The 27,155-nt window shown below is 33.3% G+C and overlaps 1 protein-coding gene and 1 non-coding gene across 3 annotated transcripts; one reads left to right on the forward strand and one right to left on the reverse strand.

The window, feature by feature from the left end:
* Positions 1-3,269: 3,269 nt before the first annotated feature.
* Positions 3,270-9,444, forward strand: LOC105783883 (cytochrome b-c1 complex subunit 7-2, mitochondrial). Of its 2 annotated transcripts, none has more exons than XM_012609578.2 (4): positions 3,270-3,590; positions 3,670-3,827; positions 4,425-4,472; positions 4,646-4,899. In XM_012609578.2, the coding sequence occupies exons 1-4, from the start codon at positions 3,497-3,499 to the stop codon at positions 4,721-4,723; spliced, it is 378 nt and encodes a 125-aa protein (XP_012465032.1). In that variant the 5' UTR covers positions 3,270-3,496; the 3' UTR covers positions 4,724-4,899. The 2 variants fall into 2 exon arrangements, with proteins under 2 accessions (XP_012465032.1, XP_012465033.1); XM_012609579.2 differs by lacking the exon at positions 4,646-4,899 and adding an exon at positions 9,129-9,444 and having other exon boundaries at positions 3,276-3,590.
* A 15,023-nt stretch (positions 9,445-24,467) lies between these two features.
* On the reverse strand, positions 24,468-24,574 carry LOC128039535 (small nucleolar RNA R71). Its single transcript, XR_008194035.1, has one exon. It is a non-coding gene; the product is annotated as a small nucleolar RNA R71 (small nucleolar RNA).
* Between the last annotated feature and the right edge of the window lie 2,581 nt (positions 24,575-27,155).

Raw genomic sequence — 27,155 nt, forward strand, 5'->3', positions numbered from 1 at the left:
CTACTATCTCATATCTAATATCAATGCTCTCTCTCGAGCCATAACTAGGTCTGCTCACACAAGCTGTTAGTCAAGACGTAGCTACATGGTGCTGCTCACACAAGCTATCAAGTAACCGCAACACATGCCAGAAACTCAACCACCGGTAAGACGTACGAGACCAGCACCCTAAACATGGTAACCCCTAATGACATGTCATTTGTATCCTATTTATTCCTAAGGTCCAAACGGGATCCGTAAGTCACCGAAACTTCGTTGGATATTTCCGTAGAGTTGTAATACCAAGAATATAATATAAAAGCATTTAAATCAAATATAATTTAATGCTTATTAAACATACAAACTTACCTTAAGCTTGTATGGAAAAAACGATCGATTAGTCCAACACTTTATCTTTTCCCCGATCTAAATCTTTATGTTGCTTTTCTTGATCTATATAATCAATTTTAACTAATTCAAACTTCATTCTAATCAATTTAGTCCAAAAATCATGTTTTGGAAAAATTATCATTTTGCCCCTATATTTTTTGATTTCTTTACAATTTAGTCCCTAGGCTCAGAAAAAATGAAATTCATTCAATTTTATCCATACCCAAACCTAACTAAAATTTAAACATGCTTATAGCAGTCCATATATGTCACAATTTCACACTTTTACCACACAATTTATCACATTTCTCAGTTAAACCCTTAATTGACAAATTTATCAAAAATCACTTAACAAAAGCTATTTATCTAACAAAAACCATTACTTTTCTACCATTAAACTTCAAAAACCTAACATATTCATCAATTAAAAATCTCAAACAATTTAATAGTTCTGCAAATTAGTCCTCGGGATAGCTAGGTTAAGCTATAACGATCTCGAAAACATAAAAATCATTAAAAATGAAACCAAATTTCACTTAAATGCAAGGGATTATTTAGTTGAAATTTTCAAGCTCCCAAAGCTCCTTTTTTTTTCTTGTATTTTTGGTTCAAGAAGAAACAAAGATGAAAGCTTTGTTTTGTTTTATTTATTTTATCTTTTATTACATATTTACCAAATTAACCTTACCTAACTTTAAAAATAACAAAATTGCCAAGCCATGCACATCCACTATCAGCTTTAATGGTCTATTTACCATATAATGACCTCCAATTTAAAGTTCTATAGCTATTTAATACCTTTAGCTAATAGAACACAACTTTTGCACTCTACGTGGTTTAGTCCTTTTTAACAAATTGAACAAGAAAATGGTAAAATTTGTTAATGAAATTTTAATACGATACTACTATCATGCTGTAGATCATAAAATGATATTTAAAATAAATTTTTTAACCTCGAATTTGTGATTCCAAAACTACTGTTCTGATTTCACTAAAAATGAGTTGTTACACTTAAATCGGGATAACTATGTTAGACCAGGACATCATTTCAATAATACTTGTAATCAGATTCCTTATGTGTTATAATCAAAATTCTTCAATGTTTATACTTATGTATTGTATTATGAAGCCTTGTAATTAAGTAGTTCAAATCAATTGTAATTTGTGTAAGTAGAGTTAAGTTTCATCTGTATTAGAGTGGTAACACCCAAGATTCGGATTCGGTTCATCGGATTGGATTTGGGGTGTTACATTAAGTGTGGGGGAACTTGATTTGCCATAATTTGATATGTCAAACTAAGCTCTTTAAACTCTTAAAGAACTTGTTCTCAGGTGGTTTATAAAAAGCTTTTTACTACTTTTTTGTTACTTATTAGATTTTTATGTTGGATGTTAGTTTTTGTTGCATTTCCATAATTTTTAGACCCAAAATGAAAAATTATACAGGTAGATGTTTAATGGTTGAATTGGCTTGTATAGGAATGTGACTGAGGCAAAAATGTAACGAAGAGCCATCGTTGTTGCCAAAGTCATAACACTAGTATCTTAGTTCGTGACACCAATGCCTCTATCTCCACTCAAGGAGTTGGAATTCAACAAATTGCAACCCAAGTGGCCTGCCTTCAAAGTCGTGACATCAAGGGAGTGGTGTTACGACACCAGCCTACATAGTCGCGACTCTAAGTCACCAAAGTGGCAACCTCGAGCCCAAACACCAAAGTGAGGAAGCTAGGTCACTTGAGTACCAGGTTGCGACACGGAAGCTTGCCAAGACCTCATGAAGTATACTATCGAGGGTGTCGTGACATCAAAGGTTGGGTGTCGCAACATTAAGGCTTGACAAGGAAAATTTGTAAGGACAAATTGATGTCTAGTTAAGCTTAAGTCACATTTTATAATAGGGCATTTTTGTCATTCTTAAGCTAATTTGTGTAGACTATATAAACAACTCTATGACACAATTTGAAAGGAGACAATCATTAGATTCTTAGTACTTCCTTTTCTAGGTTAGGTTTGAGAAAATTCCTTTTAATTTTCTACCCTTGTACCTTTTTTAGCCTAAAAAGTATAGGGACTTCCTTATACCTTTCGTATATTATTTAATATTTCAATAGATCTTTAGTGTTTTTGTTATCTAATTTTGAAAACTGATAATTGGGTTGTTGACATACAAGGAGTCAACATTTTCTCTATCAATCAATTTAAGGGTTTCATCAATATTACTAAGCATTTCTCAAACCTATCCATTTTGCATTATTTTCTTGTTAATCTAACATGAAATTGATTGAGTCTTATGAATTGATAATGGGTAGGAACTAAATTAATTAGTGGTTGGTTAATTGAAGTGTAATTAGTTGATTTAAGGTTTAGGGACTAGATCATAAAATTTGGATTAAATTGAATAAGCTTAAAAATCTAGAAGATGATCTAAGGGAATATTTAGATAAGTGAGATAGAAATTAGAACTTATCAAGTATAAATACGTTTATCTCAATTTAGTTTAGTGATGTCAAGATATAAATTGGACTAAATCGCTTAATTGATTAAAAAGATAACCAAGAGATAAAATTGGACCAATTAAGAAAATTAGTCGATCTAAATCCCTAATCCAATAGTTAATTATTTACATGAATGTTAATCAATCACTTCATTTAACTTATTATTGAATTTGTGAAATTGGTATTATTGAATTTGTGGTAATATACTACCTTCTAATTAGCTAGCTAGCTTTCTTGTTGCATGATATCATCTTTGACCCATCTTATCATCCGATTTTGTTTATATTTAATCATGAAAATACTTCATATTCCGTTATAAAATTATAAATATTACAATTTACATGTCTCATTTATAATAAAAACAGCTTCTTAACTCTTTATATTTTGTGCCTATTTATATGTTCAATATTCATACACTCTAACGCGATCAATCAACCCAGCTCCAACCCGCAGATCAACATGTCTAATTACCATCATACGACGTTTTTATACAAGGTGGATCGTAAATTTAGGTTGCCACATCACTTATAAATCAGGAGCCTTTTCTTCCTTGAAATCAAAATAAATAGGAGACACAGGCTTGGAAGGGAACTAAGCTAGAGGTAGAGAGAAAGAAGGGAGTTGCCAAAATGTCGTCGTTCTTGCAGTCATTTCTGGATCCCAAGAAAAGCTGGTTGGCAGCTCTGCACATGAAATCCCTTTCCAAGCGCCTCCGCAAATACGGTACGCTTTTCCCCGTAAATGTAACCCTAATTTTTTTTTTTAATTAATTCGATTAAACTTAATACGACAATTTGTTTAGGCCTTCGCTATGACGATTTATACGACCCTTACTATGATTTGGATATCAAGGAGGCGTTGAATCGGCTGCCCCGTGAGATCGTCAATGCCCGTAACCAACGCCTTAAGCGTGCGATGGACCTCTCTATGAAGCACGAGTATCTTCCCGAAAACCTTCAGGTTTCCTCTTTTTTCATATTATTTTAAATTTTCACTTCAGATTTTGTAGAATATTATTTTTCTCATTTTCTTTGGGGGGTAGGGTCTTTGTTGTTTATCTGTATATTTGGATTGGATTTAACAATATATTTCTCTTTAGATTTTTTTTTAAATCTCGAATTTGTATGTGTACGTAATCGTGTAGTCTCGGATTGGGATGTAACTGAGGTAGAATAATTCACTTGATTTATTTACTATGATTTGTTGCTACAGTTTGTGCTATATTTTGCTTGTAATCAGCAGGTAACACCATTAGTATAGAAGCCTTAATTATAGTTATTATTATTTACCTTTAGAGTTCAATCCGTATAAAACTAAAACAAAACGGATGCAGAATAAGGAACTAAAATTGCATAATTCATATGCTATGGTTATGCAATGTCTATATTTGTTAACATCAATTTGTATCTTTGATTATGTTTAGTAAGCAGAAAGGGCATGAGGAAAAAAATTGCTTTAGCTAATCAGTGTTTTTTATGTGAACATGTATCTTCCCTTCATGAGTCATGACTATACTTCGAGGTCTTATAATTCATTGGATTTTATTGTCCTTTGCAGCAAATGCAGACACCATTTAGGAGCTATCTTCAAGATATGCTTGCTCTTGTAAGTTCTTGAACTGTAAAACTCTATTTACTAATTCCCTTGAGCTTCGTTTTCTTGGCTTTGGTTATTTCATGGAATTTCATGACATCTATAAGTGCTCGAACAAGAGTATTCTATTTATTCTAAGTATTCCTAACATGAAAGTCATACATATATCCCATGTCTACTTTGAGGTATATGTCTCCTACATGGGTACTTTATGCGATGCTTGGAATGAAGTTAGCAAAGGAAAAGGAAGAAAAAGTAAGTAAAGAAATATAGAGGTTTTCATAGAAGGGAAAAGATTCTCCATTCCCTTGTTTGGATGCTTAAATGAGTAATGGGAAGGACAAATTATGAAGATCCTTTGTTTAATGAATGGAAATGTAAGGAATGAGTGTGTTGTATTGTTCCTATTATGTCCTTTCAAATGAAATGTTTAATTAAATTATTATGTGAATAGTGAAATTAAATGTTTTAACTAGGTTTAATTGTTAGAAAAGAAAAACAATTTCAAAAGATGTACTTTTATGAATCAGTAAAATGTATGATTGGAATCTTTTATAGAGACCAATATGATTTTTGAAATTTAATTCCAATGAGAAAATGCAAGAACCGAAACATTTCTCACTAAAATAAATTTATTATAAACTTGTATATGTATTTTTATGTTTTGATAAGTTTAAAACCTCCATTGTTATAGGTATTAATTTTCCATTTTTACATGTTTCTTCATCTTTATCTTGTTAAAAAAAAAGAAGAAGATTTTGTGAGGTTATAATAAAATGAGAAGAAAAATTAAGATCCAGGCACAAATTAAAGAAAAAGTTTATGAATAAATTATTAGGGAAGGTTGTTATGGCCTTTGAAAATTGAAGAACAGACTTGGTATGAAATTTTGGTAGTAAAAAAAAAATGGAACATTTGAGGAAAAAAGAGGGGTGCTCAACCCCATCCCTTTATTTCATTTTAAAAATTTATCCAAATAATGTTTATATGTTTTTCTTTTCATTTCCTTTCTCCCACCGGAACATAGTTTTTGTAAAACTGAGAGATGTTGTGATTGTGAGATGGCATGACTAATAATTAGTATATTTCAATCTGGATATGTAGAATACTTGTGTCATTACTTAGTATGTTTTGAAAAACATGATTGATAACATCCTTCATCGACTTGATTCCCTTGAATTCTTTTGGTTCATGGGCTCTTGAACTGTGCTTTGTTATGTAAACTGCCACAACTCGGCATAATGTTATGGTTTACATTTTCTATTTTTTTAGCAGAGAAGGGAATTAGTGCTTGTGTTGAATTTATAGGTCTTTTGTTAAGGGTGCAGAAATCAATGTAGGTTTAAGGCCCTATATTGCCTAGGAACAATTACAATCCCTGGTAAGGTGCATATATTATATATTTCAAAGAAATTTAATGATTTCATGTATTATAATCTTGATTTTAATTTATAATTTATTGGATAAACTCAAAAGATACACTTGACCTTTAGGAAAACTTAAAGTTTTAGAAGCCTGCTTCAATCTGATATAAATAACTAGAGCAAGGATTTCCTTGTTTTTGTCTTCTAAAACAGAATTATTTCTCTTTTGTCTTCTCCTCTTTCATACCAAAGCATGTTATCATTTGTTTTGAAAGAGAGGAACAGAGGTATGAACCCCCTGTTTTTGAGAGCTAAAAATATAGGCAAGGGTGAAGGAAGGCCTTCCAAAAGGAAACGAAAAGGGTGTCAATTGTTAACAAAATATGAAAATGGTCAATAACGTGCTTTTGAGTAATGTATTTTTAATTATTGTAAGTAGTATAAAGTAATATTTGTTATTTAAATTGTTGAATATAATTAAAACATATTAACTTATTTAACAATTCAAATATTATTATAATAAAAATTCAAATCATAATTAAATAAAATTTACTATATTCTATGTACAATATTGATTTATTTCATATAACTAATACAAATCTGCATTATTCAAAATAATAACAAATTAGCATAATCAATGTATATAAATTATTTTGACTATTTAAATATAATTTCCTAATCATTATTAAACCATTTATACAAACTATAGAAAAATTGATATATTGTATATTAAATTATTTACTATTTAATTTTTATGTTTTCTTAATAATAGAAAGATTGGCTTCATAGATAATATATAATTAATATAATCATAATATAATACATTTGATTATATAAATGTATTATTTCTAAAATTTCATATATGAAAATATAAAGTTACTATGATATGAATAATTAAAATTTTCTATTTAGAACAAAATTAATATTTCTTTCTTTTGGTTAATGGAAACATAATAATTTAAATATAAAGTACTTTTTATCTAATAAATATAAAATAAAATTTAATATAAAATTTATTTTTACTTATTATCTTATAAATTCATTTAATAAAAGTTTTTAATAGAATCGAATTCTTATTTATAAATATTATAAAATTTTTTTCAAGTAAATTTATTTAACCAAATATTTTAGTAAAATTAAAATTTTATTTATAAATGTGATAAAGCTTATAAATAATAAAAAAATATTTAAAATGATAAATTCAGTTATATATTGAACAATAAACGGTATATTGGTCAGTTCAAAATTTTCAAGCTTGTGCTTATATATTTATTATATTAAAAATATAAAATAACATTCTTTTTTTAGAGTGTGGTTGTAGCTTTTGTGGGAGACTTTCTCTTAGCTTAAAAAGAATTGGAGTCTAGCTCAAAGGGAAACAGCTTTTATAGATGTTATTACCCATATTTATACAAATAAGTGTGGTTTTGAATTTTAAACTAAAAACTATTGAAGACTTATAAATAGAAATTCGAAAGACCTATAAAAATATGATGACTACCACACCATTATACCTTCCTATTACTAACAGTTGAAACCGATAGGGACTGTGGACCTTCACAAATTTATTCTCATTTATCAACACCATTTGATAAATCTCTTCAAACTTCTTACCAACATTCACAATTTTCAAAATATCCCAGCAAGTTTAGACCCATTAAACTTTTCCGTTATAGTTGGAAGTTTTTTGGATCGGGTTTAAAGAAAAAGATGCATTGTTGGATATGAGTTTAGAAGGGGTTAATGGATAAGTGAGAGCAGTAGACGCTGCCATGGTATGGTTTTATTCAATTAAAGGGTCTACCCCGGTATGATGTATCAACCCCAGAGTTTCAAACCTGTTTGCCAACAATTATGTTATCCATTCCCTTGAGCTTTCTTTTGATCGAACACTTGGGTTTTGTTCTCAGCAAAAATTTCATCAACAAGCTGCATGCATATGTGTTCTTTGTTTGCATATGTTTGAGCTTCTTGCATATTTCTGCTCGCCACTTTGCTAACCACTGTTCTGCCATTGTCAAAAATTGTTTGCTTTCATACTAAATCGTTACGACCATGAGTTTGGGATTGATACTTCAGTGCATCAAAGCAAAGACTAAAACCTTAGGATTAATTAGGGAGAGATCCATCTCTTTTTAGGGTTTTGGTAAAATTCAACTTCCTTGATGTTATTAATTTGTCCCTAGATTCAGTGATTTCTAGTAAAATTTCATTGATTTTACTTCTCTTATTAACTGTAGTCCTTATATTATATTCAGATTTTATTTTGGTACTCGACTATTCTAATGTGGAAATTTGCCTTGTTTGGATTGAATTGTCATTATAGGTATTGGATCTGAAGATTTCACTGCAATCACTGTAATTGAATCCTCTGGAATCTAATGATATTAAAAAAAATCCTCTGGGATATTAATTGTGATGGTTGAAATTTGGATTTGCTTCTACCATTTAAATTTCGCTGTTTTAGCCTGTCTACTTCAATTTTAGCAAATTTAATCCTTACAGTCTTATTACAAGTTGATGGAAAGATAATTAATTGTGGTGCTAAAATCTCCCATTAATTTAGATGATGTGGCATTCTAGTGGTGACATGACATGCTAAGATGGATTTATAGTTGGTTGTGGTATGCTTCAATTTTTTTTTTAGTCATATTATAGTTTAAATAAAATAATATTTAATAGTTTAGGCATTGTAGCTTAAGTTCATAACATACCCCACTTTCAGATTGGGGGTTATGAGTAGTTTAGGCGCTGTATAAAAAATGATGGTGTTTTTGGTTGAGAGAACCTTTTTAGCCTTCTTAAAAAACTATTAATTCTTCTAAAGAAGAAAAATTATGTTAAATGTGTGGATTGTGCCATGTCATCAACAAAAGACCGTATGGCTGAAACTGATGATGATTTTAACTGTTGTCTATTTTCCTTAAAGCAACTTTTAATAGACGTGAAAAATTATGTTCATGAAATTAAGATGGATGGTTCTGCGTGTTCATATTCATGTCACAATGGTATATTTGTAGTTATTAAATTCTGTTTTGCTAAATTAACTTGTTTGTATGAAGTTTACATGGAGTGTTGCAATGTTTACCGAGAGGGATTTTATGTGGTTGAGAACTTCTAGTTTGCTTTGCTAATGGTACTCGTCAATTTTCATGCTATACTGGTTGTTAATCTTATGCTGCCGACACAATTTCTTTATTTATAGGATATGATTACTAGAATTTTTAATCTAGTATATGTTTATTGGTGTTTGATAGAAGCAAGGCTTTAGATTTAATGTTAATTTTTTGGATTTATGTGGCAGGTGAAGAAGGAGAGAGCAGAGCGGGAAGCTTTGGGAGCTTTGCCTCTGTATCAACGAACCATTCCTTGAGGTTTTTAGAGTTTAGTAACTGTTGTTGAAATTCAACTTGGTTTTTTATGTCAAATCTTGCTTTGTTAACACCAACTGAACATGAGTTTTGCCTTTCCTAATTGGTTGGTTACACAGTGAATCTGTGTCAGCTTTTGAAGGGAATCAATCTGTTTGAAATGTCCTAATAAATGTAATAACTGTGAACTGCATTTTACTTTATGCTGGAATGCAAGCAATTCTTCAATGAACTCTTAATTTTTCAAAAGGGTTTTCTTCTAACTTCTGATGGTGCTGGCTGTTAACTTTCACTGTTGGAGCAAATCTGTTGTCTCCTAGTCGTTTTCCCTGCTTCAAGTTGATGTTAAAATCTGTCGGGCTTCTTAAGTTTCACAATCTTATAACACCATTGCCCCGCGGATATAATTCTGATGTTTCCCTTGGTTTTTAAATATCTCTTCCTAGTGCTCCAGCTTTTTCCCGGCAATTAAATACTAATGAAGTTTATTCTGAGAGGAAGTGTTTTAGAAGAATTTGCTAATTCAAAGTTAATACCAAAAGTAACTTGAAACGTGTAATAATCTTGTTGAATTAGGCCAAATCTTATTACGGAGTTTGAGACATGAAAAAGCCACACTCTCGTTATTAGGGTTTCTCGAGCTTTGATTGGCTCATCTTCTTGGGATTTTAATCCCCTTGTCAGCGCCATTCCTTTTGTTAACCCAAGAGGTGCGTTTCTACTGGTTTGATGACTTTTCCCTTTCTTGCTAGAGGGTATGGGAGACCTTTTGAATGCAGAGCTCCTTTAATCCCAAGGCTGAGTAAAGAAACTGAAAAACCTATTTGAACCGATATATTCGATTCGGGTTTTGTATTATTCGGTTAGATTTTGGGTTTATGTTATCATTCAAATTGCTCAATTTGATTTAGGTTTGGTTTTCCACATTAAACTTGTTTTTATATAAAAATCTATATTTAAAGGAATAGTCCTAATAGAATAATAAACTGACCATTTCAATAAATATGTAGATTAATTCATTTAACCCTACTACTACTACTACTACTATTATTATTATTATTATTATTATTATTATTAACTAGATATGATCATACAAAAACATAAAGTTAAGAAAATATTTCAGTAAAGAAGGTTGTAAAAGTGTAGTTTTATATTAGAGTAATGAACCATTTCTTAAGATAATAATTATAATTATAAGTATAATTCTAATTTTAAGAAAATATAATTCTAATTTTAAGAAAATAGTTTGTTAAACTTTATAATATTTTATTTATGAAAGAAAATAACTTTTCACAATTATATATGTTCGGTAGTCATGAATTTAATCTATTATATGACATATTGTAATAAGTTAATTATAACTAATTAAACTAATTAGAAAATGACACAAAAAATCATTAGGTATACTAATGATTTATGTATTAGCGTTTCTTTTAACAACTTTGAATGATTTATCAACTTAATAGCTTAACTAAAATATTTTTTTAAATAGTCTTAATGATTATTACGATATTAATTTAATTATTTAATTCACTTTAAATATGTATAAATGAATCTAGAGCATGTATTATGATTGTTGTAAAAAAATAGTAATTGCTCTATTAGATTTTGGGCCCAAAACAAGGTGTTATTGTTTTTTTACAAAGCCCAAATTTGATAAAAACTGTTGAACCAAACTGTTATTATTGGTTTTAGATATTTCAATTTTTATTCTATACGACTTCGATTTCAAATGTGAAAAATCGAATGGAGCGGTTTTATTCAATTTGTCCAAAAACTGAACCAAATCAAACAGAATTGAATACACCCCTACAACTAAGTTATTGTTTCTCTTTCTGTGCTTTCTTTAATACAATTTTATTGTATTGGAACTAGTTTAGGTCAACTGTCGGTGGTTAATGCCTTAAAAGAAGTAAATCGAATTCATAAGTCTATGATTATCTTCCTTATGGAAACCCTAAAAGAACTAAATTTAATTAATAAGTCTATGATTATCTCTTTATGGAAACCAAAATGAAGAAAAAAGAAGATAGGAAGTGTCAAGAAATGAATTAGATTTCTTAGAGGGTTTCCATGTTGCAATGGAAAGAAAATTGTGGAAACAAGAAGCAACCATTGATGTGGTTTTTTCCGTAAAAGAATATTATTGATTGTAATACCGTACATCCAATTTTGAAGATGATTAGATGTAAAGCGCCACATTCGTTGTCAAAGCAACACAAACAAATGATCATACATTCATATATCACAAATTTTGAAGTTAAAACATGCTAACCAATGCATTGAATGTTTATATATCATTACTGGTGAAAATCGAACTCAAATTGGTGCATATACAATGCTCCATGGTCAAACACAGGTTTTGTAACACCCTTAACCCAACCAACTCATGGGATTCGAGTAAGGAGCATTACAATGGATCAGGTTCACCTATCCTTAATTTTTGGCCGAATTAATTGCATTAAAACAAACTAAAATAAAACTAATAATAATTCTTACAACAAAGACCTTAAGCCACTAAATGTTTAGATCCTCACAGTTTCTGTCTCTTATCAGACTATTTGTTTACAATATAACTCTTAAAATTTAACTAAGGGCTAACTGTCTTGAAAACCCATTTCCTATTGGCATAACTATAACTGCCTACGATCCCCAATCTCATCACCAACTGATTGGTTCCCTCCTTTGAGTCCTTGATCATCCTCGTAAGTTCTGTGAATTGCAGTCATCTCTTGTAAGTTCAATGAACTTAGTGAGTTCTTTTACTGCACTATAATTAAACCCGATCACATGAGGGTAACAAACGTAAAGTAAACTGAACATAAATTAACTCTCTGCTCGTTTAATGCAGTTATTCTTTATTAGGGTGATGAACTCCAGTAGATCCTTTAAGATACTCAGATCATCATAAAACCTTCCATTGATAGAACTCTCCACTTGACCATAATCCAGATACCTCACCATATTAGTGGGTCCTATCCTTACTTTTAGTCTTTCTTTCCTTTCATACACCTTATATACAGGGTGTTTGCTGACTTCTAGCTTAATTGGTTGTACATCTGCTTTCCCATATAGTACTTCTGTATTAGCTTTCTCGTCTTTCCGCCTAAGGGTTCCTAGGACATACCTTTATTAGGGGACTTCCATGGTTGGACCAGCCCTTGGTGGACTCCCTCTTCTCATACACTAGTCTTGAAAGACTTGTTGCAATTTTCGTATTGCGCTGACTCCCAACAGGCCTCGTCATTCTGGCAAACCCATTTTCGTTCCACCTTATTGTTCGCAATGGTGGGTTTAATTCCATTAACCAACCCATAACTTGGACCTTTCCTGAGAACTCACTCGCCTCATAATTGAAGGTCAGTCTAACTCGTCGAACCAACATGTTATCTTCCATGAAACTATACGAGCCTACCACCTCACTTGCTTGTTTCCTCCCTACGGTGCTAACATCATGGCAATGTACCCGCGATAATTCTTTTTCAAAGAGAATTAGTCTTGACAGGCATACTGTCCCCTGGACAGAATCCTTATCTTGGGAGTGGAACTCCTATCCTTCCAACGAGATTTGTTTCTAATGTACAACTTCATTGCGCACCAACTGGTGGCTCTTGAATGCATATTTTTTCTTGTGGTCTTTGGAGGATTCTCATTAGCTCTGCCCATATACAGGTCGATCCCAAGTCCCTAATTCTTTCTTGGATTCTTATTGGGTCCTTACCCACCTGCCTTATCAGCATTCATGTCTATCCTTTGATAGACCCTTCATTTTTTTATTTCGCTTGCCCTTTTTTATGGACTCCTCGAGTTTCCGCTTGCTGCCCTGTGTATCGTACTTCGCACTTACCATCTTGGTGTTTTGCTTTATTTTTCACGTCCCATCAGACTCACCTCGTGTTTACTATCCCGACGGACTCTATCTGTGTTTACTGTCTCAGCGGACTATCTTTGTTTTGTGTTTTTTTATCCCAGCGGACTATCTCTTTTTTGTGTTTAGTGTCCCAACAGACTATCTCTATGGATTCCATGTAGTCTTTTATCTATGGTCTTACACCAATCTACGATATTGGCATACTATCATATTATGCCATGGATTCTTTCATCTAGGGTCTTACTCATTATACCTGACAACCATAGCCTCTTTCATCTATGGTTTTATACCGTATACCTTATACCTTGTACCAAGCTTCCATGGTATCTTTCATCCATGGTCTTACACTATGTATCTCATACCAGACTGTCATAGCTTCTTTCATCTATAGTCTTACCTCGTATAGCGTCGTCACAGTGTTGCCTTGAAGGAAAGTCGATACCACCGTCGTGGTAAATACCTTTCCATGGTTCTTATTTCACGAAACTCCTCCCATTACCTCTTTTACACCACCTAACCTTGATGCTTGAACATCATAGTGTTCCCTCCCCATGGCCTGGATCATCGCCCATGGCAGTATCTAACAGGGTCACTCATTATTTTTCTTTTTAACTTCATCTATCTCGTAGATATTTTTCCCACGATCATGCAATGCATGCACATATCATCATATTTCATGTTTATGCAAACATGGCATACTTAGACAACATAGATCATAACATCCATGGTTGGAGTTTTAGAAACTGACCTAAAATTTCATCGTCTCCATAGCTTAGCCTTCTCGAATGCTAGAGCTTCCATTCTCCTAGAAGCTAAGCATTTCAACCAAAATCATGGGTTATACTCAATGTTCTTCGCTTAAACCCATTTTTCCAGGAACATGCAGAATCTTTTAAATGGTTTTGAAGTCCATAATTTCATTTCCTTAACTTTTACGTACACAAAAGGGTTAAGAACCTTACCAGCTAGCTGGTTTCCCTATTTTTCATCTCAATCCTCATAAAGTCTACTCCATACAGAACCTCCCATGGATATTCCTTATTCAGGCTACCGGAGAAAATGAAACAGATTCGAGAAAGGACTCATCCCTGGAAAGCCATTTCCCAACTATTTATAGACATTCCCATTCTAATACCAACCTTATGAGAACCATTAATTTCAAATTATGCTGTCTCGTACTAAAGGATTGACTGGTTCCATTCTAACAAAACTAGAATTGGATCTCAACCATGTCCAATTCGATTTCTAACTTTTGTGTTCCTTTCAATAGAGGCTACCAACCTACGTTCTCTTTAAATTTAATCCCCAAATTATTTCAAATTTACGTGTTATAGGTTTAGGTTATAAATCCTAAGCCAAAATACAAAACATGGTAGGATGTCTCGAGACATAGGGTCTATGTCTTAAGACTTATAACCCGTAAAAGTTTTTTTACCTACTGACTTCCATGTCTTAGGACAATAGAGTCGTGCTGCTAGAAAAATGTAGTGGGTGTGCTTGGCGGAATTTAAATTTTTTCTTGCATCTAGGATCAACTCAAATAGTTAGGAAGAATATTGAATCAGTAATCTAGTACTTGGTTGTGTTTTGATCCGCTTTGACAAGTTGAAGAAGTTGATTTGCGATTGAACTCAAACTTATTGCAAGGAACTGCACTTGCTTACAGAAATAACCATATCTCGAGTTACAGATATGCAAATCTGGTGATTCAAAAATTGTAGTGAAGAGGACTTGAAGCTCTACGATTTGGAAATAAGAAAGTGTCCAAAAGGTCTTATAAATTCAAGTCAATGTTTACCTTATGAAACACAATGATTAATCTCAATTGCACTACTCTATGAAAATGACCATATCTCAGGCTATGAGCCTTAAAATCAGGTGATTCAAATATCATTTTTAAGAGAACATGAAGATATATGATTTAGGCATAAGAATCTCAAAAATTCTGATCAAACTTGTCACTATAGTATCCTTTGAGATTGGTTTTAGATTCTCACATAACTTGAATCTTTGCTTTCAAGTGATCGGATCTTCTCTACTATTATCTAGGTCGAGGGTTGTGCAATGTGTGAGCACCGTTCCAAACACAAACACATGAACCCACTTGAAACTCCATAAAGAAAAAGGATTCTAAATAAACTCTCTTATAACTGAAAGAGTGAATTGACAACTAAGGATTTTTAGTTTTTATCAATTAAAAGATTTTCATCAATCTTATTTCTTCAGTCAACATGAGAAATTTATTGAGAGCTGATTATAGATCTAATTACTTGGAATTAATAGTAAAATAGGGTCCTAGGCTAACTTTAACAACAATAGATGACACACCTAGTCCCAAAAGGACTCCTATTGTCACCTACATGCTTGCTTGGGTAGCAAGCAATCCTTCCATATGTTAGACGACCATCGTTGTCCCTTTTTAGGTGACTTTAAGGCCTATATATGTATTTTGGAATCTTAAAAATCAATTACCTAATTAAATAATTTACACAAGTCCTATTTTAATCTCATTTAAGTCATGACGACTTCACTATATTAAAATGTTTGTGTCACTTTAATTAATTAATTTTATTTCATTCCAAATAATTAGATAACATGATATCTTAATTTAGGTCCTCTTTGAATTTATTATTTAATCCAATTATATATATCTAAAGTGACTAAAATTAGTTCCATATTAGTCAAATCATTAAACCGAGAAAACACATATTACTCCAATGAGTAAATCCACTAATCAATTTCTTATTGTTCAATTGTTTATGGTTCCATGCAAGTGTTCATGTTAAATGTAATTAGTTAAAGAGTTGTGCTAAGCTAGTGAAGGGACTACTTTGACATATATAAATAGGGCTTAAATAATTAGTAATTAAGTTCCAACTCTTCATTTTTTTTAATGAAAAGTTATTTAGTCATAGAGTCATCCATCTAAGGTACCATGAATGAACTCACTATTATATACCATTACAAAAGCTACTGATTACAAGCTTTAGTCTAATAACATTGTCATGATCCTTTTAAGTTAAATTTGTTCACCTAATTCGATCTATTTTATCTCATGGTCACCATTTTATATTTCACAATAAAAATGATGATTACTCAAATTAGTAATGATAAAATCATTTGTCTCAAACAAATGACCCTTAGCCAAATTCCATTTTCATAATTCATACAATACCAATGAGAGGATAACATTTACTCTTTTATTGAGCTATGATTCCACTATTGAGAGTGAAGTCATATCATGCTTAAGTCATGTACCCAACATACCAACTTTTTGCCTACAACCATGAGAGGTCGAGTTTTTAATACAGCAAAGGACATGGACTATACATATATGATTTGTCACTTACTTTGCGTTTGCATAAGTCACACCATGAACGTCACAACTAAATAAATTCAAAAATAAATCTAGGATAAATTCAACTTGAGTCTTATCCAATGTATTGTTAGTTTAGACAATCACATCTATGTCGTATGTGAATATCATATGCGAATTGTGCAAGTATACACGTCAGCTCAAGTAATAAAATGATAAGTAAGATCGTCTCCAAAGATATTAGATTACGTATAAAAGTAATCAAGTTATTATAATGAATTATGATTATTGCTATGACAAACATAAATAAGTATGAAGTTGTAATTTAGAGGGATAATAATATGTGCTAAATCTGTACTGCCTAATACTGGAAAATGCTCACGCAAAAAGAGAGTAAAAATGCAATGAAAATTACATTTGGAAAATGATAGAGGATATACAATGTTGATTTGGAAGGTTGGTATTACTAAGAATCTACCCTTCCTATCAATAATGCCTCAGCAAAATCATACTCAATCTACTGCTCAGAAGGGTTCTAAAGTGGTCTGTTTCTTTCAAGAGCAAAACCACAAGTTACCTTGCCTCAAGCGATATATGTCTATACACCTTTAGCATGGTATCTTACACTGCTTTTTTTTCTTTCTATATGAACGTTGCTCTATGTCTATAGTTTACTACAAGTATCGGTTGAGACTTACTCATATCATTCAATTTCAGTCCAACTAATCCAACCTTTTCAGAATTAGATTCATTCATGGGTATGCTACACAGTCGTCTATGTGTAGGGATTGCACGCATACAATTTAAAAATAAATACAATTGAATGAAGCAGTAAATTAATTTAGATCTATGCTTCAACCATTAAAGAAAGTGAAGTTTCATCATGTAATCCCAACCCTATGAGATTTAGTTCATGAGCTGGCAAGTAAAATTCAAAACCAAAATATCATCCAATATCGTTTCAATCAAATTAATTCACGGGAGAACAAATTAAGAAATAATGGAAGAACTTTGGGAAAATGGCTTCTGCCAAACTAATCCACGTTCCAGCAACATAGTGTCTTGTGGTGACTAAGAGGGACTACCGTTGGTTTCCTCTTTCTATTTTGACTTAGCTACTACCCTCTATTTCTACCTACAGATCTCCCCCATCCTTTAGGGTTTCCTCCTTTAGCCTTTTATAATATTTTCTTCCTAGGGTAAATCCAATAGCACTCGATATCTTCTCATCTTTTTTAGGAATATTTTTTTTGTACAAGTAGAGTTGGGCTGAGACTTGTATGCGTTGAGTGTTGACTTGGTAATCTTCTCGGAATTGCCATGGCATACAAAGTGGCAAACTATCGAACCTTTTACCCCACTAAACTTTATTTTTTTATTTCTTTCTCCATATTCTGCACCTGCCAAACCACCAAACACAACCCTTCCATATGCAATTAAAAGTACTTAGCATTTAAGCACGTACCAAGCTCCTAATGCAATGATAAAAATACTAATGAAATGTCCTAAAATGCCACTAAATGTACCCAAGTACAAGCAATTAGCTAGGTCTAAAGGCATGAAATATAACTTTTTCCAAGAGTTATCACACCCCCAAACCTGAGTTATTGCTTGTCCACAAGCAAAATATGCATGAGTGCATGTATGCAACAATATTGCCAGCGCATATACCCATATTGTACTGTCAATCTATTCGAAGATCAATATATACATCAGTTCTCAACCATCTTCTTTCTCTTAAAACTTGTTCAAGTTTCAAAGGTTCGGTTTTAAAAAGATAGTGCAGAAAATTACTCCCTAAAAATAGAATTTCCTAAGTTCCTGGTCGTGTTCTAGCCATAGCAAATATCTCCTAATTTACTAAGTTCATTTGTTACCTAAACTCAAGTTACTCTTGCTCTAAGCATACTTGAATTGTATAAACCATTTATATTTCTTTTTCTATTATTATTATTATTAGGGAATTTAGTATGTCACAGAATTCTCTGACTTGACAATCATAATGGAGCATACACTGAATTACCAAATACTCAACCACAATGGAATATACACTAACAATCACAATAGAAATCACTCTTGAAGCTAAGGCTTTTGAATTAGAAGATAGATGGAGCAAACAATTACCTCCTTAGCTACCCAGCCTATTACTATAGTGGAGTGCTCCAAATTTTTTTCTTTTTATTACACACTCTTACTTAAACTCAACTTTCTAGTCAACAACATGATGGAGCAAACAAAGTGGTGTTGACTTACTCGACAATTCTAAGCATTGGAGCGCCTACTGTCTTTTATTTAATAATGCCGACGCAATATGATTGAATTTTGCTTCCAAAATTCTCTAAGTTCATTAGAAGATACTCATTATAATAAAAAAACTGAGTATAGAACATCTAAATTTTAGAAATTAATTTTCAAGAAACCAATCCTAAGCTAAATTCACTTAATCCACTCTCACATGTTCTAGGTGTATTGAAGAATCTAAGCTCATCATTGAACATCATAAGTACAAATTGTACTCATTATTAGAAAACAATACTTAATAGTTAGATGGTAGTGGCAAAACAGATTTAACTATACTAAAATAACTATACTAAAATGATCATTTATACTAAATATACAATGCAGCCTAAATGCGGAACACCCCTCCAAAACTAATGGATGCATTGTCCTCAATGCATGACCAGATATATAAGAGAACAACCAAAAGAGAAATTTGTACAACAAATTTCATGGCAAAAGAAATTAAATGCAAGATGCATGAAAAAATAGTAAACTTAGTTGGCTTGGACTAGTATGTAGGTACTTCATTCTGTACGATGAGTGGATTTATGGGCACTAACTTTGTATCGCCACTTCCTCTTTTTGGGGGTCATTTTTCCCCCTCCTTATTAGTTTTCGTGAGCTCATCGATTAGAAGATCAACATCACGATTCTATGTAGTTACGGAAGCTGGTGGCAAAGGTGGAACAGGGTCCTTACCTTTGGTGGTTGCAGTAGTGGCAGTGTCATCTTTTTCTTCTTCTTCATCCTTCTCAATATTTAGGGATGTCATCTTTTCGGGCTCTTCAGAAATAGTTTGAGTGGGCTCCTCGGCAGCATCAGAAAATGGGAGCAAAGTGGCAGGGAAGATAGTATATTCTAACATTGGCTTTGTAAAATTCTTTTACTGCTACTGTTCGGCCTGGACCATCTCTTCTGCCTGGTGGAACTGGTGAATTTCAAAAAGGGACATCTTTTGCTCCAACTGCTTTAAGGAGCGCAACATTTGTTTTTCAAGGGAGCTATGAGAAACTAAAGGTGTTGTAGTGGGAGAATGTGCAATAGTAGAAGTGGTGGCTTGACTATGCTGAGTTGCCTTGGTAGCATCACTGCATTGGATCTTGGCAAAGAGGTCTTGGACAGTCTATCCTTGTTAGGGGTAATATCCTTATTTGCATTGAGAGGGACTCGGGCGGTTCGACATAGAGCAGTAATAAGGGAGAGGAAGTTTAAGCTACTGACATTTTTCTTAGCACACCGGTGTACCTCGTGAAAAATGATCCTACGACATTAATTCTTTTCCCTTTTATGATCGAGTGTAGTAAAAACATCCTCTCCTTTGAAACAGTTGTATTGTGCGTAGACGACATAAGTCGACTCTTTAGAAAATGATACCACACTTTCCCAATAGGCTTCAACAAAGCCCTCACAACAATATAACACTCTTGACTAGAAACTGTCCATTGTGTACCTTTGGTGCATAAATCATCCAATACCTAGGTTAAACCCTCAGCAGTGACATTGTCAGCAAACGGTGTGTGTTCGTCTTGCACACCAGTGAGACCAAACTATGCACTAATATGACTTTCATCAAAAGGAATGGAAGTGCCCCTTATGTAGATAAAAGGAGAATCTGGAGAATTGACATGGGCAAAAAACTCTCGAATAGTATCCCCTAGAACGTCCTCAGGGTGCAAACAGAAAATACTCCACCCATGCTTTTCTACTATGTAAGACATAGATTTTTCATATCCCATGTATGGTTCGTCCTTGAACAAGAACCCTTTCTCAAAACAAAAAGGGTGCTTTCTGACGTTGTTATTGTATTTTATGGCTGCAACACTGTTAAAGAACGTCTTTGGTTTAGTAGCACTAGCCCTTGATGGTTCAACAATTTTGGAAGCAGTCTTGACGCCAGCCATTGAAGAAGAATGGACGAAATCTTTGAGAATGTAGTGGAAGAAAATATAGGAGAGATTGAAGAGAAAGAATAGTGAAAATGGAAAATTTAAGAGAAACTTAAGAGACGTGAGTAGTTAAGAAGAGGAAAATAAAGGAGATAGTGATGACAGTTAAGCTAAAATGAAACATGCTAAGGAAGTTGCATGGCATGGAGGAGGAAAGAAAGAAATTAAAAAGATTTGGGGGGAGGGGGAATGTGAAGTGACCTAGTCCTTAAATAAAAAGTTTAGCTTCTCCTCCATGGGCTCGGCAAGTAACAAAATTGGCCAGCTATCAAAAAAAAAAAAAACAAATCTCTCCCTTGGACTTTTCTGCCCGATCAACCCATATTACATCGTACCATGCTATCCATTTACCCAATTTGTCATAATGTTATGACAAACTCCTCTTAATATCACAACTGCTAAGTTCACATTCTTTATTCTGTCTCTAGAAATCATAAAAAACTACTCAAAAATAAAAACAAAAATGGAAACAATATTAAATGAATACTAAAAATAAAATTAAAGTAAAACAATTAAAGAAAAGAAATATAAAAGAAATTGTTAGCTAAAATATCTCGGAGGTCAATGGAGTGCTTGTCTCAATCCACATGGGCATCCCAGTAGTGCTTTAAGCGTTGCCCATTAACTTTAAATGTGACCTCCATTTTCAAGTATTTGATATTAACAACTCCATTAGGATATACTTTGGCTACTTCAAAAGGACTTGACTAGAGAGATTTTAGTTTACCAGGGAACAGTTTGAGCCTAGAGTTGAACAACAACACCTGTTGTCCTAATTCAAATTGCCTTGCCATTATTCTTTTATCGTGCCAACGCTTGGCCTTCCCCTTGTACAGCTTAGCATTATCATATTATTGTGCTTGGAACTCCTCCATTTCATTCAATTCTAACAACCTTTTATGGCTAGTAGCGACCCAATCCATGTTCAGCTTCTTACTAGCCCAAAATGCTTTGTGCTCAGGTTCAACAGAAAGGTGACATGGCTTGCCATAGACAAGCTTAAAAGGTGACATCCCCCATGGTATTTTGTATGCGATACGATAGGACCACAAAGCTCCATCCAATCTAGTAGACCAATCCTTACGAGTAGGATTCACCACTTTCTCTAAAAGAATTTTAATTTCTCTGTTAGAAATTTCAGCTTGTCCATTTGTTTGAGGGTGATATGTAGTGACAATCTTATGTTTCGCCCCATATTGATGGAAAGCATTAGCTACCAACTTGCAATCAAAATGAGACCCCTCATCAATAATAATGGCTCTAGGTGTACCAAATCTTGTGAAAATGTTCTTGTGTAAAACTTCATTCCTGACCTTGCATCATTAGTAAGAAGGTGTAAACTGAAAAATATATAGGATTTTTCATAATTGATTACCTTTTACCTAAATTTGTTGTTAAAACCAAGTAATTGTTTAATAAATTAATGAAATATGAAAAAAATATGAAATTAGGACATAGAAATTATTAAAATGTGATTTTATACTTTATTATATAATTTATGAATAAAATGGCTTATTTTATATTAATTTGAGCATATTATATTTTTAATCTATAAAGTGGGCCATGCATGATTAAATTAAATAATAAAATATAAATTTATATTTAATAATTCATTTTTAATAATTCATTAATAAATTGGTTTTTAATTAATTAAGTAAATTGATTAATTAAAGTGGTTAAATTATATTATTTGGTCCTATAAACTAACTACTATTTTTGGACAGGTCTGAGAGTTTTATTCTAATTGCAAAACCGCCCAAATTGGGGACCAAGTCAACCCAATTTTCGGCTGCACATGGATCTCATAAACTATTTTTTGGTTTAATTATACAAAGTCCTTGAAGAGTTAAAGAAATTGGAGATTTTTTTGAAGATTTACTGATGATCGAGTCTTAGTCTTGAGTTGTTGTGGCACTCAAATTGACCAAAAATCAAGGAAAAATCAGCCACCTTTCCTCAATTCATGGCCGACCACTCTTGGAGGAAGTTTCAAAGGATGGACACTCCTATGTTTTAGCAAACTAGCTCCCTTGCCTAAGCTATAAATAAGAGCTCATTTCTCACTTTTTCAATCATCCTTCATCCCATCATCTCTCACTCATTCATCGTTCTCTCACCTCTTTTAGCTATCTTTCCCCTTCATCATCCTTGCATAAGGATTTTAGCAATTAAGCCTCTTAAAGAAACCTTGGTCGACCACCTTGGAGAGCCATCAGCAAAGGATCAAAGCAAAGGAACGAAGGAGTCTCGTCATTCAGACTCTTAGGTGACAGCCACTCTGAATTGGGTTTAATCTTTCTTTTCTTTAAATTTAATTTAAATATGTTTGCTATGTGTTCTTTGTTCTTGTTTACAACAATGATAGCTTAATTTTATTTAAGCTAGGATGATTATTTTGATTAAATAATATTTATTTGGTTCATGCTTATAATGTTTGTGCCTCAATTGATCATGTTTTCATTTAAAATCAAGTCTGTATTTCGTTCATACGTGATTGAAATGCACCTGAATTAGATGAGCGATCCTAACCAGACGACGGCTAATGGACGCATAATTGAAATGTGCATGCTCAATTTAGATCCTAACCCGATTGAATTGTAGGTTGCATAACAACTCTAACCAATGTCTGTTATCTACATAGTTTTTAGATTTGTGTGATAAATTGTTTCAAACCTAGCACGTCCCTGTTACCTCACACGAATGCTAAGAAACCCTTAGTAAATAAGGATTAGTACAATGCGTATTTACTAAGTAAAGAATTTTGAAAGGACCTAATGTGGTTTCCAAACTCATGAAAGATCGAGTTTCCATGGAATGTTTTTCCGAATGTTATTAAGTATGTTGATAATAAATTGAGTTTAATTAAAGTAATTATCCTAGTTTATTTATGTTATAATTGTTGCAAATTGTGTTTAATTTTACTAAAATCTTTTTCATTTATATAGTTTGCATACCTAGGATAATTTGCATTAGGGATCATTGGATTTAGTTTAATATATTTTAATCACCACTTCTCAACTATATTGTGTCTTTATTTATCAAATTGTTAATATAATTTTACAAATTAAGTGACTTAGCACAAATACAATCCCTGTGGAGATGATAACTCGATACTTACTTATTACTTGATAACGACTGTGTACACTTGCACAAACTCCAGCGTTACAAGTTTGTGGCACCGTTGCCGGGGATTGTCAACTGTTGTTATAGTCTTTTGTTTTCGTGAAATTATGTATTTTCAATTTGATTTATTTCTAACATTACTAACTTATTCTTTTTTATTTTTGTGATTTTCTTTACAGGTGTTTATGAGCATAGATCAAATTATCGATTTACTCCCTATAGACCCTAAAATTGAGAGAACTTTCAGACAAAGAAGACGTGAACGAATTGCTGAAAGACAAGTCGAGATGGACCTTGGAAATCAAAATCAAGACCAAGGTAATGAAGCCGATTATGTACGAAATCCTATTGTCATTTTCGATGATAGGGAACGATGCATCAGACAATATGCTGTGCGACTTTTCAGTGAGTTAAACCCAGGAATTAGAAGGCCAGATATTGAGGCAACCCAATTTGAATTGAAACCAGTGACATTTCAAATGCTACAAATGGTTGGCCAATTTAGTGGTATGCCCACGGAAGATCCACATCTCCACCTTCGATTATTTATGAAGGTGAGTGATTCATTCAAGATAGCCAGTGTGACTGAAGATACACTGAGGTTGAAGTTGTTTCTGTACTCGTTGTGAGATTGAGCACTACCATGCTCAATTCATTACCACCAAGTTCCATATCTACATGGCAATAATTAGCAGAGATATTTTTGGTTAAGTATTTCCTACCTAGCAAAAACGCTAAGTTAAGGAACGAGATCACAACTTTCCAACAATTGGATGACGAGTCTTTGTATGAGGCTTGGGAGCGATTCAAGGAGTTACTTCGTAAGTGTCCTCATCATGGGATTCCACATTGTATCCAGTTTGAGACATTCTATAATGGACCCAATGCACATACAAGATTGATGGTAGATGCTTCCGCGAATGGTGTAATTTTGTCTAAGTCTTATAATGAGGCTTATGAGATCATCGAGAGGATTGCGAGTAATAACTATCAATGACCAATAAATCGAACAGCTTTAGGAAGCCTTGTAGCCGGAGTTCATAAAGTTGACTCTCTCACTTCGTTATCACCTCAGGTATCGTCTATTTCCTCTATGTTAAAATAGTTAACCGGCAATAGTACTAATAATTTTACAGCTCAGCCACCAAGTCCGTTTGAAGTAGTTTCTTGTGTGTACTGTGAGGAAGGTCATTCTTTATCAGCTCAGCCATCGAGTCAGTGTACTATGTGGGGAACCAATATCAAAATAGGAGTGGACAAGGACCCCAGCCCGAATTCGACAATCCTTCATGGCGTAATCATCCTAACTTTTCTTGGAGCAACAAAGGAAATGGACCGAACAGTAACTTATTGCAGCAAAGACCCAACCAATCTCAAGGGTTTAATCAGTAAGCTCCAAAACCACTTCAAGCTGAGGCATCAAATAGTTTGGAGAACTTGTTGAAAGCGTACATGACAAAGAATGAAGCTTTGGTCAAAAGCCAAGTAGCAAAACTGAAAAATTTGGAAAACCAAATGGGTCAGTTGTCTACGGAGCTTCGTAATAGACTGCAGGGAACCTTGCCGAGCAATATTGAGAATCCAAGGAATTTGGGTAAAGAACATATCAAGGTAGTGGCATTGCGAATTGGTAAGACTCTGGAACCCTGATTATTGATGTCGAAGATGAGCATGTTGAAAAGGAGGAAAGTCAACCAGATGTTGAAGTTCGTACACCATAGGAATCAGAATCTACAAAGTTTGACAATGTAAACCCTGAATTAATGAATTTAGATATTTTAACATCTTCTTTAGATGCAGATTTACCTACTCAAAAAAGTTGTCCGATTTAACCGAAAGTTCCATCACCTCCATATTCGCAAAGATTGCAGCAACACAAGCAGAATCATGAGGTGCAATTCAAGAAGTTTTTGGATGTTCTGAAGCAGTTACACATCAATATTCCATTGGTGGAGGCTTTAGAACGAATTCCAAATTATGTGAAGTTTATGAAGGATATACTGTCCAAGAAGAAACAACTGAGTGAATATGAGACTGTTGCCTTGACAAAGGAGTACAGTGCGTTCTTACAGAACAAATTGCCATCGAAATTGAAAGACCCAGGAAGCTTTACTATACCCTGTAACATTGGTGAATCTTACTGTGGTAAAGCTTTGTGTGACTTAGGAGCGAGTATCAACTTGATGCCGAAGTCTATTTTCAATATGTTAGGGATAAGTGAAGTAAGACCTACAACTATGACGCTTTAGCTAGCGGATCGATCGTTAGCATATCTTGAAGGAAAGATTGAGGATGTTTTGGCAAGAGTCGATAAATTTATTTTTCCTGCTGATTTCATTATTTTAGATTTTGAAGAAGATAAGGAAGTGCCAATTATCCTTGGGAGACCTTTCCTAGCCACGGGGAGAAAGTTAATTGATGTGCAGAAAGACAAACTCACCATGCAAGTTCAAGACGACCGGGTAACTTTTAACATTCTTAAAGCGATGAAATTTCCCGATCCAACAGAGGAGTGTTAAGTTATGGAAGAGATAGAAACCTTGGTTTCTATGGAAAGAAATTTTGAGGAAGATCCATTAGAGAAAGCCTTAGAGTTTGACCCTTTGGAGAATGAAGAAGGTGAAGAAAATATGGCTTTGATGGAAGCCAATCCGAGAAATTTTATTCAATCCACACGGGTTGAACTGTTGGAGTTGGAAGTTAGAGAATTTGTGCAACCCAAGTTGTCAATCGAAGAACCACCTACACTCGAACTAAAGGTACTTCCTTCCCATTTGAAATATGTTTATTTAGGTGACTGTTTTACTTTGCCTATGATTATTTTAGAAGAACTAACAAAAGATCAAGAGGAGCAACTAATTGTTGTTCTAAAGAAATTTAAGAAAGCAATTGGTTGGACCATAGTTGATATCAGAGGTATAGGCCATTCTTTTTGCATGCACAAAATTATTTTAGAGGAAGGTGAAAGAGCTTGGATTGATGGGAAAAGGAGGCTCAATCCTATTATGTAAGAAGTTGTGAGAAAGGAAGTGATCAAATGGTTAGATGGGAGAATCATCTATCCTATTTTAAATAGTTCGTGGGTAAGTCTGGTGCAGTGTGTGCCGAAGAAAGGTGGAATCATGATTGTTGAAAATGAGCGTAACGAGTTAATTCCAACGAGAATTGTTACCGGTTGGAGAATCTGTATTGATTACAGAAAGTTGAACAAAGCCACTCGGAAGGGCCATTTTCTAGATTAGATGTTAGATCCTAAGGTAGTCATGTCATTCCTACATAAGCATGTGTTTACATGATTTGGGACACCAAGAGCTATTATTAGTGATGAAGGTTCTCACTTTGTGAACAAATGGCTTAAGTGGTTGCTTGATAAATATGATTTGAAGCACAAGATTGCTACTGTCTATCACCCCCAGTCCAATGG

The sequence above is a fragment of the Gossypium raimondii genome, chromosome 2, assembly GCF_025698545.1.
Source record: "Gossypium raimondii isolate GPD5lz chromosome 2, ASM2569854v1, whole genome shotgun sequence".
Lineage (NCBI taxonomy): Eukaryota > Viridiplantae > Streptophyta > Magnoliopsida > Malvales > Malvaceae > Gossypium > Gossypium raimondii.